General features: G+C 48.0%; 1 protein-coding gene across 1 annotated transcript in view; it reads right to left on the bottom strand.

The window, feature by feature from the left end:
- Dnt (tyrosine-protein kinase Dnt) overlaps nt 1-17,156 on the bottom strand; it is an 81,536-nt gene that overhangs the window by 48,023 nt on the left and 16,357 nt on the right. The window contains exon 2 of the mRNA XM_077700643.1: nt 1,863-2,014. Within this exon, the coding sequence (XP_077556769.1) occupies nt 1,863-2,014 (152 nt within the window). The remainder of the gene's footprint in view (nt 1-1,862; nt 2,015-17,156) is intronic.

Below are 17,156 nucleotides of genomic sequence, written 5' to 3'. Positions count from 1 at the left end.
TTAATGTTCCAAGCAAAGTGCATGGACCCTTTCCTTTCTTTTTAATGCCGCACGGGCTATCTTATTTTGACAGGGAGAGTGTCTGGCCCTGATGTCACTAGCCTAGAATAATCTTTTTTGATATCCAGTGTTCCCGTTGTAATTCCACGTTTCGAGAAACAATCGCGCCGAAAGATAAATACTCCCAGGGCAGCCGCCGCGGTATTCGACTCGCCGACACTCGCCTACACACGTCACTTTGACTGCTGCTTCGCCGCAAGTTCTCTCCAATAAAGTTGTTTTTCCTTCAAGACAGCTGCGTCGTCTATGGCTATATGGCAATATGTTCCGTTTTCAAGATCGGTAGAGTCAAAATAAAAGTGTGCGTGTGCGTTTTAAGAGCAAAGCTCTTTAGCAAATCGTTATTTTTCGTGTCCGCACTTAGAACTACCAAGAAATTGCCGAGCGCGGACGTCGCGGTGGCCGCCCGGCAGTTAACAAAACCAACAAAATGCCTAGCTATGCGTACCTGTGCGTACCTGTGCGTACCTCGCCTGTGCGTACCTCGCGACGACCTCCCAGCGTCTCCTGTGGACTTTTGTCAATCCAGCATACCAACTTAGGCAGATTGGCAAAGATTGGCCAAAAAGAAAAACAGTAAAAACTTCAGCTTTCGATGTAATCGTGGCAACACTTGCTCGGAACGAGAAAGGCACGTCATAGCGTACGCCCCTCCAAGGGGATGTCCAATGATTATACCTTCCAAAAAATGAAGGAAGCTCACACTTATAGCAACAATGATGGAGTCAAGGTCGTTGCGGCAGCAGCGAAGAAGCAAATCAGCTGCAATCGTGGACCTAATCCGTCGTAATGGTCGTGAAGGATGCGTGCAGCTTCGCTATACCCTCAAGTCTCTAAACGCTCAATAAAACTTTTAAGAAATGAAGGAATTAAGCTCACACTAATGCGTGAGACTTGAGGGTACAGCGAAGCTGCACGCATCCTTCACGGCCATCACGACGGTTTAGCCAATTTGCTACTTCGCTGCATGCACAGCGACCTTGACTCCATCACTGTTGCTATAAGCGCGCGTGCTCTGCAGTTTCTTGGTATTTTTAACTGCGGACACGAAAAATTACAATCTGCTGGAGCTTCTCTCTGAAAATTTGCACATACCTTTCCCATACATTCCCTGTCATCTCTATGTCTTGTGCTAAAAAGCTCCGATGGTCATCCGCCACCCCCGAGTGGAATGGCGCATGATTTTTTTTTATTCCCGTTCTAGTTTCAACGTTATAAAATGCATTCAAGTAATAACCAATTAGCCCAACTTTCCGCCTTATCACATTTACTTTTCTTTTTAGCCAATTGGATAGCAATGCGTTCATTATTCTAACGCAGTTCATTATTTGTGATTTTCCTGCTTGCCTAGTTCAGAAGAACCCTCTATACTGACACACATCGAGGCAATAGCAGTTCCTGCCGTTTGTTAGCAGCTGATCAAACTCATGCCGCTGCCTTCACGTCTTTTATCTCACTTTGTACGTTTGTACGTTCATAAGTGTAAAGGTGCGAATATTGACGGCAGGCGCTGCGTCAGGGCAGCCTGATTCCGGTGAACGAAAGACCCAGTCATGTGAGAACCTGTCACTTCACTGTGGCGTAATTAACCTCTACGTAACTCAAGACAGAAGATACCAAGAATCTCAGCCCTGTTTCGAGTGCAGCCGAATGATTTTAAGGTATAAGTGCGAAACACTCGGGGTGGAAAGGGCGCGTCTAGCTGCGCACGCGATTGCCGCTCCGCGAACCAGTTTGGTAGCCGGAGGACCTACTGGTCATCGGAAACCGGATTTCTCAAATGTGTCTGCCGCTTTTCTCACCTGGACGTCGATGGTGTAGGCGAGCGGGAGCGAGCCCAGGGCCTGCCAGACGAACTCGAGCTCGGACACGTTGGCCGGCACGGGAACCACAAAGCCGAGAGCGTACTCGTTGCGCCGGCCCTCCTTCACGTAGTACAGCTCCACGTCGAGGCCTGCAGGCAGGGAACCATTGCAAAAGCACGGTTTGGATGTACGCCGTGTCGCTATGTGGTCGGGACAAGCAACACTGAATGGCGGCCACGTTTTCGAGGCGCAATAACCAATGCAGCGATGTGCATTATGAAAAAATTCAGCCCGGATAATGGCGTGGCATGAGTCGACAGGGGGTTTCAAAAGGGGCACTTGCCACCCCCTCCCCCCAATCCGCACCAGAACAATTGCCTCTTCCTCTCGCCCTCTCCCTTTCTCCCGAAATGTAATGGGTCCCCCCCCCCCCCTCTTTACGACAAAATCCCGCCGACAATCACCTGGTGTGGTAACTTGTAAGGTACTGGTGGCTCGTCTGTGGCGGCATGGGAAGATAGTGTGGAATGGCTTCGGTATACGGTACGAGACGGTACAGCAAGGAGCGGTGTGACACGGTTTGTTAAATGGGCTACAATGTAAATTGTTTCAAACAATGGGACGTCTTGTGTCGTCGTAAAACAAACAAAGACAGACATCTCGATAAAGAATATTTCAGGGATGCTGTCGCTGAAAGGCGTGGAGTCGCGCGGCCATGTCTAGGTTAACCGCCAATATTTACGCCGGAAATAAATCTTTTACAAAAATGCGCGCCAGTCCACCCTGTGAAGGTGGTTGGAAAGCGAAGCTGTTAGGACACCCAAAACGATTATTCATGCGACGTCACTTGAATTCTTGCGCGTGGCTCTACAAGAAGTGAAACCAGAGACAGGGGTGAAATTCACTTAACCACACCCTTTGTTACTTCAAAGAAATATTTTTGCTAAGGTTAAATCAATGCATGATTCATGAACGGTGATTTTTTTAGTTGTATTGATTATTGATGAAGCACACTAGTGTAAACTCATTATATATATATATATATATATATATATATATATATATATACAAGAGAAGAAAAACTTCGAACAAGGTAAAAGCACGATTGTGGCCTACGTTTCAGCAAAGAGAACTTGTTTTCCTCAGGGCAATCTCTCGCCTGGCAGGCAGGGTTTATATAGGGGTAGGACCCCAGGTGAAAGGAGAGGGAAAGATGGAAGGGAAATTGAGCAAGCTGATTGATTTCGGAGTGTGTCGGGGGAGAGATTGAGGAGCCAAGAAGGTTGTCTAGTTTAAGCCGCGAAGTAGGTCACACGGAAGTCAGCTGATGGTTGATATTCGTGGAATTTTTGGACAGAAAGGATGAGAGGGTGCTTATTGACCCGCCGCGGGGTATAGGGAAAGGATCTCAGAACCGCCGGAAGCAGACTAGGCGGTGAGGGTGGGGTCCTTATCAGAAACTATCTGCAAGCCTCAGGTCAAAAGAAAAGATAAAGACGGGGGAAAACTAACTAGGTCAAGGAAAAAAGAAAAAAAAAGGAGAAAAAAACAGGGAGGGAAACCACATAAACCCACACACTAAAGAAAAAGCAATGACCCGGCAACTGAAATGGCACGTGTCACCCACGGCAACATTCCTGGAACAGGCCTGTCCTGAAACTCAAAAACGAAAAGATAAAGTTAGAGTGACGTACGGGGCACAAGACCACGCGGAGTAAAAAAAAAGGAGAAATTAAATAAATAAAATTGAATTCCAAAAGCAAAAGTTGGAGGCATGAGGGCGAGTATTAAGCTAGACGCTAAGGAATGAAAAAAAAAAAGAAAAAGAAATTAGGTGACCAGGTACAGAGCAGAGTGAACGGTCATAGACTTTGGATGAGGTATATGCACGAAAATGCCTAATGCTGTATTCCCGGTGAATATCGCAAGGATTCCAAGTTGCCCTTAGACGCATTAATTCCAGCAGGTTCCATGGAGTTGAATTTGTGAATTAAGTAGGATTCTCGGTATTTCCTGTCCCTAGGAGACTTAAAATTTGACTGAAGTATATATAACTTAAGGTCATCAAAATTGTGGCCTGGTTGGTTGAAATGCTGCGCTACAGCTATGGAGGATTTGCTAAGAGTATCTGCCCGGTGACCATTAAGCCGTAGGCTCGTAGGTTGGCTCGTTTCGCCTATATACTGTTTGTGGCACATTGAGCATTCCAACATATACACAATGTTGGATGAAGTGCACGTAAAACTTGAATTAATCTTGTGGACATAATTACTGGCTGTGCTTTTTACAACGCAGTCTGTTTGCAGGTGCCTACAAGTCTTGCATCTGGGGCGGGAGCAGCTGGCTATGACTGGTTGCTTTGAAGGCCCTGTTTTAGCATGCACTAAAATATCTTTTAGATTCCTGTTTCTCCGGTAGGTAACCCTTGGTGCTTCCGGGAAAGTCTTTTTAAGTCGGTCGTTACTGGCTAAAATGGGGTAGTACTTCCGCAGTATATTGTTTACGTTTGGGAGGGCGTTTGAAAATTTAGTTATTAGGGCAGGTGGCCTGGCGCTTTCGTTTTGCCGCTGTTTCTTGAGAACGTCATCCCTTTTGAGATTAGACACACGTTGGTACGCCTGATCGAGCGAGCTTTTGGGGTGGTTCCTGTTCATAAGGGTGGCCTTGAGTTCGTCTAGGTGCTCTACGTAGTCACTGTCATCACTGCATACTCTTCTAAGCCTGGTGGCTTGTCCTACAAAGATCCCTTGTTTGCAGTGTCTGGGGTGATGGCTTTTATAATCTAGGTACTGCTGCCTGTCTGTTGGCTTTCTAAAAAGCGTGGTTTTAAGTTTACCGTTGTCTAGAATGACGGTAGTATCTAGGAAGTTCACTTCTTTTTCAGAATACTGGCAGGAGAATTTAATAGTCGGATGCGAAGAATTGAGATGGGATATAAACGTTTCTAGAGTCGCGCGACCGTGTTCCCAAATCATGAAGATGTCGTCAATGTAGCGGAGGTAAACCTGAGGTTTATGCGGAAAAGAGCTTAATAGGGTAGCTTCAAGTTGCCCCATGAAAATGTTGGCATAGGTCGGTGCGAATGGAGTACCCATGCTAGTTCCAAAAACTTGCAAAAAGTAAGAAGAGTCAAATTCAAAATAATTGAGAGTTAGAACTAGTTTTAACAAAGTTATGTACACTTCTGGTGCATGTTGGTGCGGGTTCACTGATAGAGATTTTGAAATCGCTTCAATTCCGTCGGCGAACGGAATGTTTGTATACAATGCAGCAACGTCAAGAGTAACAAGGAGGGTTCCACTGGGTAGGCGCCCGCCCATATTTATCTCTTCTATTATGCGGAGGAAGTGGGGGGTGTCCTGAACGAATGAAGGAAGAAGAGCCGGAATGTCGGATAGGTGATGATTCAGAAACAGAGATAGTGCTTCGGTTGGGGTATTGTTATTCGAAACTATGGGTCTGCCAGGAATGTCGGCAGTGAACAATAATTCTACGGGGACTTTATGGACTTTTGGGAGGAGGTAAAAACGTCCTGCATGCTTATTATTCGGTTTCATGAAATTTAAGTCAGTAGTCGTTATTAATTCTCTAGATCGTAGATCTGTGAGGGTCTGAAGGATTTTTAGGCTGTATTCCTGGCTCGGATCGTTATCTAAGGGCTTGTAGTGGCAAGGGTTATTGAGCTGCCTATATTTTCCCATAGGTAAAACAACTACACTACCACCTTTGTCGGCTGGCTTTATGACTATGTCGGTTCTGGCTGATAGGCAATTCAGGGTAACTTCTTCCGACGGAGTTAGGTTCTTGCGCTTGTTTGATCGCTTAGTTGTTGCCAAAATTTCTCTTGATACTGATTTTAAGTAGAGATCCAATTCTGGAGATTGATCTACATCTGGAGTCCAAGTGCTAGGAGGGTGGAGGGTGCGTTCGTTAATGTCACGTTGGTCCTGCTTCTCCGAAAAAAACTCGCTTAGTCTCATTCTCCGAGAAAATTCAGTGAGATCTTTGTGTAACTCGTATTCATTCACACTGTTATTTGTGGGACAGAAAGTTAGACCTCGTTCTAGGATACCTTTTTCGTCGGCCGTTAGTGTTTTGGAAATGTCAATAACGTTGCTGGGGCAGGTAGCGAGAGAGCTCGTTTTTTCTATAGGATTATTGGCTGAGGGAGGAGGTTCTATTAAAGCGATCTCTGTATCGAGGGGGGACATTACATGACCTAGTACTTCGTAGGCGCGGCTATTGAGAGGCTGATCTCCTACAGTACATGCTGCATTTTGCGAGGGAAGTTGGTCACGCTGAAACTTAACCGCTTGTTTATTGCTAAGATCATTTTCCTTACGATTTATGAAAATATTGAGATCTAGTTTCTCCTGCTCGGTTAGTGGAAGAGCTTCAATCTGGTCGTTGAAGAGGCTGAGATGGCTAGTGCAGTGTTCTCTAAGAATTTCTAGGAGGGAAAGAGAAGCATTATTCAGAATATCTTGCCACCTGGCAGCTAGTTCAGGAGGGAGCTCACCAAGGGCACATCTAACTTTTAGGCGGAGGCCTTTGGGGATATTTTTGCTTTGGAGATACGAGGAGTACGTTTTGAGATGAAATCTGTAGTTGGTTTGTTTGCCGGCTAGTTTTCGAGCTTTGAGGAAAGAGCGGGATTTAGGGGTTGGAGCGTACGGCCTACTCGGTGGTAGTCATTTGTGTTTGTTCCGAGCAGACCTCCGGGGTGACACTTTTTTGCTTGGAGTCAGTAGTTTAGGGGGGCTGCTAGGGGTGAGGTCCACATCGATGCCTGTTTGGGTGCCTGTTTGCGTTATACTGCGTGTTGGGGTCTGCGTGAACCATGAGCGTGTTGTCTTTGGTGGGTCGGGTTGTTGTTCGCTCACGTGCTGTACAGCTGGTGTTGCGGCCACGTCCACGGTTTGTGTGCTGGCGTCACATGTGCTGCCACAATCGTGCTTTTACCTTGTTCGAAGTTTTTCTTCTCTTGTGTTCTCTACCATCTTCAAAGTTCTACTACTCCCTATATATATATATATATATATATATATATATATATATATATATATATATATATATATATATATATATATATATATATATATATATATATATATATATATATATATATATAAATTTAAAGGACGCTGAAACCCTGTACGATCTCACTTCTCCGTCTCTGCCGCTGCTGAAGGAGACGAGGAAATTGGCGGTAGAGACGGAGAAAGGAGATGCCATGCGTTAGTGTGAGCTTCCTTTAAAGGGAAGCTGAAGCACTTTCCAAAAAAATTGAGTTAGATTAACAGTTTTATAGTTTCTTGCGCGTTGATTCCGAATATCACATTGAAATTTATCGTACATGAGTCCAAGTGGCATTTACCTTGCAAAAAGCGCGGCCCCGTTTGAAAGACGCGCGCTTTTCGTCTTTTGACGCCCCTGATTGGTTGCGCCCGTCATGACGTCAAAGGAGCACACCGTTCGGCCGCGCGGGTTGTCGGAAGCATTGCGAACGATCGCACGGTTGCCTTTGGGGCAATTTAGCTTGCAGTTTAATTTTCGCACATGACTGGATGTTTGTTTTATAATTTCCCGTGCTGTTGGTTCAATTATCTTGGAGCTTAAATTTGCTTTACACGACAGAGAACCCCAAAGCAGTGACTGTGACGTCGACTAGTGGGTTCCATCAAAATATTTTTGAATTAGGCAACCAGCATAGGGGGATTTTATACCTTATGTTAATATTAGGTACTGCCTTAACTGTTTCTTATTATTTATGCCGAAGATTAATGGGCGTTTTATAAACAATCTACCAGCGAAAGCACGTACGTGCACTGCGCGAAAAAATAGCGTTCATGCGCTGTAAACGTATATGCGAGACACATCTTGCCGGTACACGCATAAACCAACAAGCAGACTCTGCTTCCGCATTTTCTTTGTTCGTTGTCGCCCACCCTGCAGCCCCGTTACTCATCCCCGTACACAGACCCACATGCGCGCGCCATTTCGGCAGCGGCGCTACGGCGCCTCCGCAATTGCTAGCTGCACTTCGATGAGTGCCGTCTTACGGCTTCGCATGCATTTATTCTGAAAACACTGCAGCATACTAGTGCCTGCTCAGCATTATTGGCTGTAGTAGGGCTTGATTTTCGCTTGTGCGTTGCGCATTCTGCTACAATATTACGGCCACCTCGTTATAATTAACAGACCAGTCGGACAAGGCAGTTGCGTTGTAGTTACGTTACTTTAGGTAACAATCACCAAACGTTTGGGATAATGAATCGTTGGCCTGTTTCAGCATTTCTAGATTTAAGCATTTACCGCGCTACTCGGACAGAGGCCGTATATTTACTCTTCGCTCCTAATTTTTTTTAGTATCATCGTTATATATATCACCGACTATCATTGGAGCACACTTGAGGTTCAGTGACAACAAGTGCTTGCCAGGTTATAATATGCAGCCACAAGGAATCTTGGGCAAAAAATTAGGCCCCCGCAGTCAACACAACTTATGGCACGGTGGTGGTTCGGAGTGGTGTTTTTTTTTTTTTTAATTCCAGACAAACATCACCTTATCGTGACATGTATACTTGCAAAATAAGTAATCTGGTTGTCTTGGTTCTTTTACTTTGTAGGAATACTGTTTACCACTTAGCCGGGACAGAAATTCTATCAGGATTGGCCCCTTGTTTTAGTTTCGCCAAAAAAAATGTTTTTTTGAACACTGTCCTGAGCCCATAGGGAAAGAAAACCGACGCGTTTAACGAAACAAGTACTATTTCCTGAACAAATGTGACTTGGTTTCTGGAATGGAACGAAACATCCCCGGCCAAAGTACAGCAGTATTCCCCATCCTTCCTAAATCTAGAATCTGATGTGAACATTCACGTCCGTCGCATCAAAAAAAAAAAACCGCATTGGAGCGGTTTACAAAGTATTTAACGTAGTGTAGTATATTCTCTGTCATCAAGCACAGCCACCTCGGCTGTCGCTTCCGTATGTTATCAAGCATCCCGGCGTGGCATTATTCTGCTTAGGAATACGGCATGATAACGTATGCCTCGTTTGGCGTTCGTGCGTATACTTTTTGAACACGAAAATTGTACAAATGAGTGCTATCAACCACAACAACAACAAGTATCATTCACAAGGAAACACGGCGAAAAGAGCATGGCCGAGGCGGCAGAATCCGGCCGGAAGTCCAGGTATGACGTTTTTCAGCCGGTTTTCGCCCGCGCTCTTCGGTCTTCCGGCATCGCGCGGCGAGATGGGGCGGGGCATCGGGCCCACTTTTGTTTGCTCATTGCGCCTGTTACGAATGGGCCAGCGCCGCAGTACTTCCCCGCATCACTCCTCGGCTGTGCGGCGAAGCCACTCGTGCGCCTTCGAAAACAGGCGCAATCATGTCGGTGACAAGTAGCGACAAGCCTCGTCAGACGCTTCGCTCTCTGCGCATTCGGCGGCTGCCTGCGGCGGCTGAACTTCGGCGGCTGCCTGCACGGCTCGTCTCCACGCTCTTCAAGGACACAGAGGCAGGCCCCGGTGATCGCAACGGAGTCCTCCTCTCTCCCCTCTCTCGGACTCAACGTGCCCGAGGCTATGAACAGCTTACGAACTCTGGAAAGAGTGTAGTGCGTGTTCCCACGTGTTGCGTTTGACCGTTACCGCTTTCGGGTATAAATAGAGCTCCCAAGCGTTGTAAACCATTCCTGTTAGAGCAGCGAATCGATGTTGTCGCTCTGCTCGAGTCCTGTATTGTAACCTCGCCCGTCGGGGCATTGTTCTTTGGCTTCGGCTCACCTCTCGCTATGAAGTAAACAGTTACGTTAGCCTACGGCTTCTGGACTTCTTCACGGCTGCAACAGCGGCTGGCCGCTCGCATCATACACGCTACCACTCGTATGTCGGAGGCCACGGAGCTCGGATCGGGTGCCCCCGCCCGGTCGCAACACGCCGCTTCTATTGCATGTATTGCGAAAATATTTCGTACACATGAACTATTCAATGTGTACTTGCTGCTAGTCAACTTTTCTTTTAATTCTAAAACCGCTTCACCTTCCCTTTAAGTTTTATAACTCTTAGCGCGTGCGCAAGGTGCGTACACGGCCGCTGCAGGTGCCTTGGGCGGAGCGCACAGCGACGCGAGGGGTCGCGTGGCACAATCACGTGGTCGCTCCGTTTCTGTATTCCTTCCAGGTTCGATTCCTGGCGGTGCCAGGAATTGGATTGGATTGGGAAAACTTCTTTGGGGCCTGCGAATGAAGTCCTATTGCTAGGTCTTCATGGTGGTGCCAGGAACTTCTTTTATTTGTTCGCGGGAATTTTATGTTGGCACCAACGGTCGCGACAGAACTCTGGGACTCTGGGGGGTAGAGGTAAAAATCTTCGCTTAAAAAAAAAATTCAGCGCCTTTGCACTCTGTGAAGGAGGGAGACCAGCGCAGCTGCTAGTAGTTTATCGCTTGGCTACAAACTCCTCTCAAACCGTGCAGTCACGCCGGGGGAGTATACTGTGCCATGCCTCAAAGCGGTATTCGAGGTCCCGACGGGAATCACGCTTATGCTTGGCGTCGCGGCCCGATCGTCGTCGGTGGTCTCCTCCCGCCGCGTTTGCGCCATTGCCTCCTACTTTTTCTTTATAATTAGGCCTCACTGTGCAACACACAATGTGAGAAAGCCAGCTCACAAAGACCATGGCTTACTCCGATCAACTTGAAGAAGGTTTCGCTTGTAAACACAAATGCATTGCAAAAATACTTTTTTGGGGGGAGGGGGAAGGGGGGGGGAGTGGACGAAGAAGGCTTCACTTCCAAGTACAAACGCATTGCAAAAAAAAATCTGTGGTTGATTCCTCTGTCATTGGAATCGGTAAAACACGAAAGGGAAATGTGCAGCGAAATCTGCAGCTGAGCATGATTTGCGGGTCGGCGGCTGTCTTGTGCCTGTGCTTGGCGAGTGACGTCCTGCTGGCGGGTCGCTTCGGCAAAGGGTCACTGGCGTCATTTCCGCGACGGATATGACGTCAGTGAAATCATGGTGTATCCTGGCATTAAATCATTTTGTGTTAAAATGTAAAACCCGAAAACGAACAACCCGAACTATAACGTACGCTTTGCTTCCCCGCAAATGTTGCTTCCCCGCAAGAAGACCCTATCTGCAGGTGTGCACCCTTTACAGGCCGCTTGCTTTGTTGTACTGGCGTGACTTCCGTGATGGATATGACTTAAGTGAAATCATTGTGAATCCCAAAATAAAACACTCTCGTGTTTAAAAATATTTTAGGGGAAATATACGCCTTTTTATATCAAAATATGAAGCATCTTTTCTCCGTTACGCACGCAAAAAAAAAAAAAACTGGTAGATACCCTGTAACAGCTCCGCTGCAAAAAAAGAAAACGATGTGAGGCCTTTTTTATCAAATGATAAATAGGCAAGTACTGTTGTGACATTTATGAAGTCATCTATAAAGTCACTCACGATTAATGACTACATTGTGAACGACACTAGTGATATAATGGATCGCGAACATGGCGTATACGATACACGGCGAACGATTCTAGCAGGGGACATGATGCACAAAGCAAACACGTGCGCGTACACGAAACATGGGCTGCATGTTGAAAGTACAAGCACGTCGTGCTTTCCTGCTAAACCACGAAGTCACGCGCGTGTGAGCGTAATTCTTTTTTAAGATAAACTAAAAGAGAGACAAAGTAAAACCCAATTTAAGATATGAGATTATGCGTTAGCGCTGGCTGACGGACCTTTTCTAATTCGGAGGCTCTAACCGCAGTGCCATTATGAAAGTAAAAAAAAAAGCTATAGCTCTATTAATACACAGACGCCACTATTGAATTTCTTACCAACGCGTTGGCACACCATGAACGGCGTGTGTATAGATTTTCCGCCACCACGTGGCGCAAAAATTGTCTTTCCGTTAAGGTCGCCATACCCGTTTTTGGCCGTGGCTGTACGTGCGCGATGGTACAGGAGATAAAAGACTCCTTCCAGTGGTGCGCCGCGAAAGCTAACCTTCATCATGTCATTTGGGCCTGTCCACAACACCCCATCCGCACAACACCCATAACAGAATTAGCACATATTATTTGGAGCAGTGGGAGGCAAAGCGGCTCAGCCCAGACGCGGAGTCGAAGCCAGTCGTCCTACTGGCTGAGGATGCGGCTAAGGCTCATGGGCTCCTGGCCGCCATCTGATGGGAAAGCACCCGTGGGACATTCCATTCAGCTACTCTTGTCCCCCGGCTTTGGGCACAATAATTTTGATTCACTCAACGTCGAGTCACTCGCTCATAGGAAATAAACGTTCTGTGAAATCCATCCGTAAATGGGAAATGAACAATGTCTTGAAACTGTGGCTGAGCGTTTTTAGAACAGCCAGACGTTATAGAAAAATAAATTGCGGCCGAAATAACTGAATTATTCCTGAATGAAATGTGTCATCATGTGAGGAGTATATAGAGTCCTTGTGCACTTTCTTGCTCAATCTCTCCGCTCACAATTTATAATTACAATGCTTTACCCTATATTATGGCTGTGCTCCAGTCAGAGTGTCTTCTCCAGGGGTATACATAGAACGTGTACATTAATTGTAAGCGGCTATCTATGTGCCAAAAAAGGTATAGTGCAATCAAGACCCCCCATTACGCTTTGCGAGCATTGCAGCATCTACATTTCGGTGGCAATGCAGCAATTGATTCTGTAGCATCTCGGTACCCAATGGACGGGAATATAGTTATATCGCATACGGATATCGGTGAGCCGTCGTTCGGCCACCTGAGAGCAAGGCACCGTGCGCCGCTGTGTTATAGTGAACTGCAGCTATGTTTTAAGCCCGAATGGCGAAGCCGAGCTCGTGTTACACTCAGCCAAGCCAAGCACGGATAACTGCGGAGATCTAGGTCAAGACGCACCTCCGTTGTTTTAGGGGCGAAGAACGTTAGGGGCTTCGGCTGTCGGCATCTGATGTGGTCACAGTACTAAAACACCGGGACACTCGTTTACCAACGCGTTGCGCTAAAACGTAACGCGTACTAAAATAACACACCCGGACACTCGTTTCCCCACGCCTCGGAGGCCTCGCGCTAGAATGTTTCATCTCCATGGGCAAAAAACGCGTTCTAAAATAGCGCACCGGGACACTCGTTTTCCAACGTCTCGCGCTAGAACGCTTCGGGCTTTTAAGACACGAGACTTCAACAGCAAAGCTGTATACCTCTACCCCCAAGGGTTTCATCTCAATGGGCAAAAATGCCAAGGCGTCAAGGCCTAAGACGCCGAGCACTCAGCATAGAAACCGCATTATACACTTCATCATAGCTTCGAAACCGCTTCGACACCGCGTCATACACTTATGCACTGCACGCTTCGCCCCTCCTCAGGTTTCACGTTAGTGGAGATCGCCCGTTTTTGTTTTTCAACGGCCACCCTAAGACCAGCCGCGGTTGTAGAGCCATCTCCTTGTACAGAGGCCACCGGCTACAGAAGAGAGAGAGAGAGAGAGAGAGAGAGAGAGAGAGCTTTATTGGTCATCTTTGCTGAGTGTAACCAAGATACACCAAAAAATGAGGAAATCGTGCAAAGAAATGGTCAGGCAGGCACGTGGGGTTTCTCATAAGTACTGTAAAGATCGCCTGTTCGCGCGGTAGCGCTGTCCGTGTGAAGATAGATAAAAAGTAGTAGAGGTATGCGAATATTCTAAACTGCGAATACCTTGCGAATAGTGTTTTATATTTGGTTTGATTAGATCGGCGGCGAATTTTACCGTTCGAAGTATTCCAAGGTTTCGAATAACAGAGCAGTAAAAGGTGGCTCTGCCGCACGACGTGCTCCTCTGGGCTTGCTTCTTCGCATGACGCCTAAGCTGTGCAAAGAAGCCTGACACGTGCAAGTTTTGCGAGGGTGAGGGTATCCATCCAAATCTACATGAAGGGAATATTGGGCTTTCAGAAGCCCTAGGATTTAAGGGTATCACAGAGGAAGTTAACTTCAAGGCTGTCGAGGGGACGAAAAGAAGATTAGAATGCTGGTGGACGAAAAGCAGAGAGGGGTATATTGCCTAGGACAGTTACCACCTGTAACAGAAAAAAAAAGTATTTTGTGCCTAATAAGCTTTTTGTGCCTGCCCTAAGCAGCGCTAGTATTGAACCAAAAGTGTATAACATAGGTATATAAGTCCTTTTTGGTAAGATGACATGTCATCACCCCGATACAAAGTGGAAACCAATAGAAATCATCATAATCATCATCATCATGCGCGAAACATGTGTATGCTGCTAATTCGATATTATGCTTGATGAAATGAAACGCTGTTTGCGTAAAAATTTTTGCTGACTTCCATTTCCGCCGTCCGCGATGGGCAGGTCGCTATCTATTAAGCCGGTCGTGCGCTGGACACCCACTTTCGCAGGGCGGGATGGCAGCAATTTTCTTGTCGATGCCGCCTACTACTGTATTCCTCTTGGTAGAGCTTCCTGCTGTCGGGCACGGTGATAAAAGTGAAAATTAGCGCAAGCCTCGTTATAGAGGTGCCACAGCAGACTCGCGTCGTTATCTAACTCGGGTCGCCTTTCGCGCCGATAACAAGCTTGCATGCACCGGCGGACGCGAAGGCGCGGGAATTGGAGCTGCAGATTGGATCTGCCATGCCTTCAAACGGAGAACGTAACGACTGGGACAAAGGGAAAACAGACTGAAACGAAACGCTATCGAACAGAACAGACGCCAATGCTCAGACGAGAAAATGCAGAGGGGTCCCGAGCCAATCGCGGCCAAATGCGGCGGGGTGGCGGGTGAGTCGTTCTCGCGCTGCACGCCGAGGGGGGGGGAGGATGACCAAATCTGAAAGCGTTTGTCGCGCGATCACCGGCGCGCAGGATTGCTGCTGCCGCTGCCGGTCGTCGTGCCGAGTAGCGTGTTCCTTGGGCCGCTCCACAGGTTGGAGGGAGGGGAGGGTTCCGTGAAGGAGTGAAGGAGGGTTTGCTTTTCCGCCCAAGGAGGGGGGCGACGCCAGGACGACGCGGATCGATGGTCCGTCGCCGCGGGCAACGACGCTCCGGGCGCCTCCTCCCGCCTCCAACGCTCTCCTCGCGCGCTGGCTTCGCGGTGTTCTGCTATCGCCACCGTCCAGACAGGGCCAACTCTCAATGGTTCCCCCCGACAATAAACGGGAAATGAAAACACTGCGCTGCTTTCTGAAGACAGGAAATAAAACAGAAAGCGAAGTATAAACGCAATTCGTAGATATCTTGAAACAGCGAATCGTGTATCAATGCTGCATGATCCACAAGGCATCGTGTCTGGGTGGCGATGTTGTACTCTCCCCCCTCACCAACTCCAAGGTTCTTTCGCTGGCTGCGCCTGCTCACGCTGTCGGCTGATCCGCTTTGAAAATTTCAAGGGGGTCGCGACGCGGGCCCCTTTGTCCTGTCTTTTTCCCGTTGCGTAGCTGCTTCTCTCGCTTTATGGCGGCGACGTGTTGCCCCCGCCGAAAAGCGCAAGGGCGGGAACGTGAGGTCGAACGAGCGAGCGCTGGGTGAGGACGAAAAGAGTGAGCAATTGAAGGAATCACTCACGACTAGCTCTCTTCATTCATCTTTCGTTCGCGTCAGCACCCTGTCAGTCCCTAACCAAGTTACTTGCCTTTAATGAAGTGATGATCGCAACGCGGGAGAAGGGCTAGTTGACGGCGGTGGTGACGTTTATTGACAGCTCATCTTGCGAAAAAAAAAAGAGTATTGCTGCCTGGTTCCGCGACGCTGTCGAAGAACAATGATGGAAACAGACATTGCTACAACGGTTCACACTGTGTCGCATTTTTAAGTAATGCTCCAGATTTTCCCTATACCTAGTTAAATAGTTTTTCTCAGCATTGCCGCTTTTGTGGAGAACCGGGAGACTCTCAAGCGTATAGTGGGTCAGGGATTTATACACCCCCCCCTCTCCCCCAAAAAGGGGGGGGGGGGGGTGGCTGCGACAAATCCACCCTGAACTGTCCTCGCCCCCCAACCTCCACCTTTCCATAGAGCTTTGGAGAGAGCCTTGGCCAGCTCCGGCCTCGAAGATCAACCACCCTTGATCGGAAGAGCTGCCTACGTGGCCCCAAGCTCAATGCATCCTGGAATGAGGACGTCTCTGTGAAGACTTCCCTCGGTTTCATGCTTTCATCAAAAGTTATCCTCTCCCTCTCCCTCCCTCCCTCCCTCCCTCCCTCCCTCTTTCCCCTCTCTCTCTCTCTCTCTCTCTCTCTCTCTCTCTCTCTCTCTCTCTCTCTCTCTCTCTCTCTCTCTCTCTCTCTCTCTCTCTCTCTCTCTCTCCTTTTTTATGTTAATTTGGTGCCTAAAAACAGGAATACCATCACAAAACAGCGCGTGACCCGCACGCCCGCCGTTTCACCCAATGTTATCCTCGGTGCGCGAGCCTCTCAATTTTCCCCTTTTCGCCTGCGTTCTGACAGCCGAGTATATCACACCCACTTCGTTCCTCGCCCTATAACCTGCGCCAAGAAAGTCGCGTTCCAGGGTCGTTGATGATTTATTGCTGCGAGTCTATTAAGGGGTGAAACGCGCGGAAGACACTTCCGTTGGCGTGCATCGTCCCACACAGCCGCCTCTCGCGCTGCGAAACGACGTTAGAGCAAAACAAAAAAAAACAATGAAGAAAATCTGTAGACCGGGGAATCGCAGACCTCCATAATAAGTTAGCGCTGTACCGAATGTCATACATCTTATTTCTCGAAATTAATCCGTTTATCTTCCACGGATGGTCGGCCCGATATAAGGGGCCTTGGCCCCGCGTTCACTTTGCAGATTACCAGCACGCCCCCTGGTAGTAGTACAGAAGAACACGGCCACAGCGCGAGAGGATAACGAGCGCTGTATACATAAACTACGAAGGGGTCGATCGACGGCCGGGTCTCGGATCGTTTACTAGCGCCTTCACGCCGGGAGGGAGTCGAGAGAAGCACGGGGGGAGTCGTCTGGGCCGGCGAAGAAGGCGTCCCGATGACCGATGAAGTGTTTCGTCGCCGTGCATGTCTTGCTGGCCTGTCGAGCTTCTGCGAAACACTAAGACGAGGGGGAGGTAGGCGTGGTCGGCGAATCGAGCCGGCCTTTTATAAATACGGCCACATCAACATGCCAAGTCGCGTCAAGAAAATGGATTACTTCCTTCGATGCGTCGTGGTTTACTTGTGCGGGGAACGGCGCGGGAGACGGGAGGGGTGCAGAGGATAAGATGTAACTTGGAACGTTGAGCTTTTAGGACTCCATGTATACAGTTCA

Source organism: Haemaphysalis longicornis, unplaced genomic scaffold (genome assembly GCF_048455015.1).
Source record: "Haemaphysalis longicornis isolate Haplotype H1 unplaced genomic scaffold, Haemaphysalis longicornis Haplotype H1 scaffold_2, whole genome shotgun sequence".
Classification (NCBI taxonomy): domain Eukaryota; kingdom Metazoa; phylum Arthropoda; class Arachnida; order Ixodida; family Ixodidae; genus Haemaphysalis; species Haemaphysalis longicornis.
The sequence above is the reverse complement of the archived record's forward strand: the minus strand, read 5'-3'. Positions and strand labels throughout refer to the sequence as shown.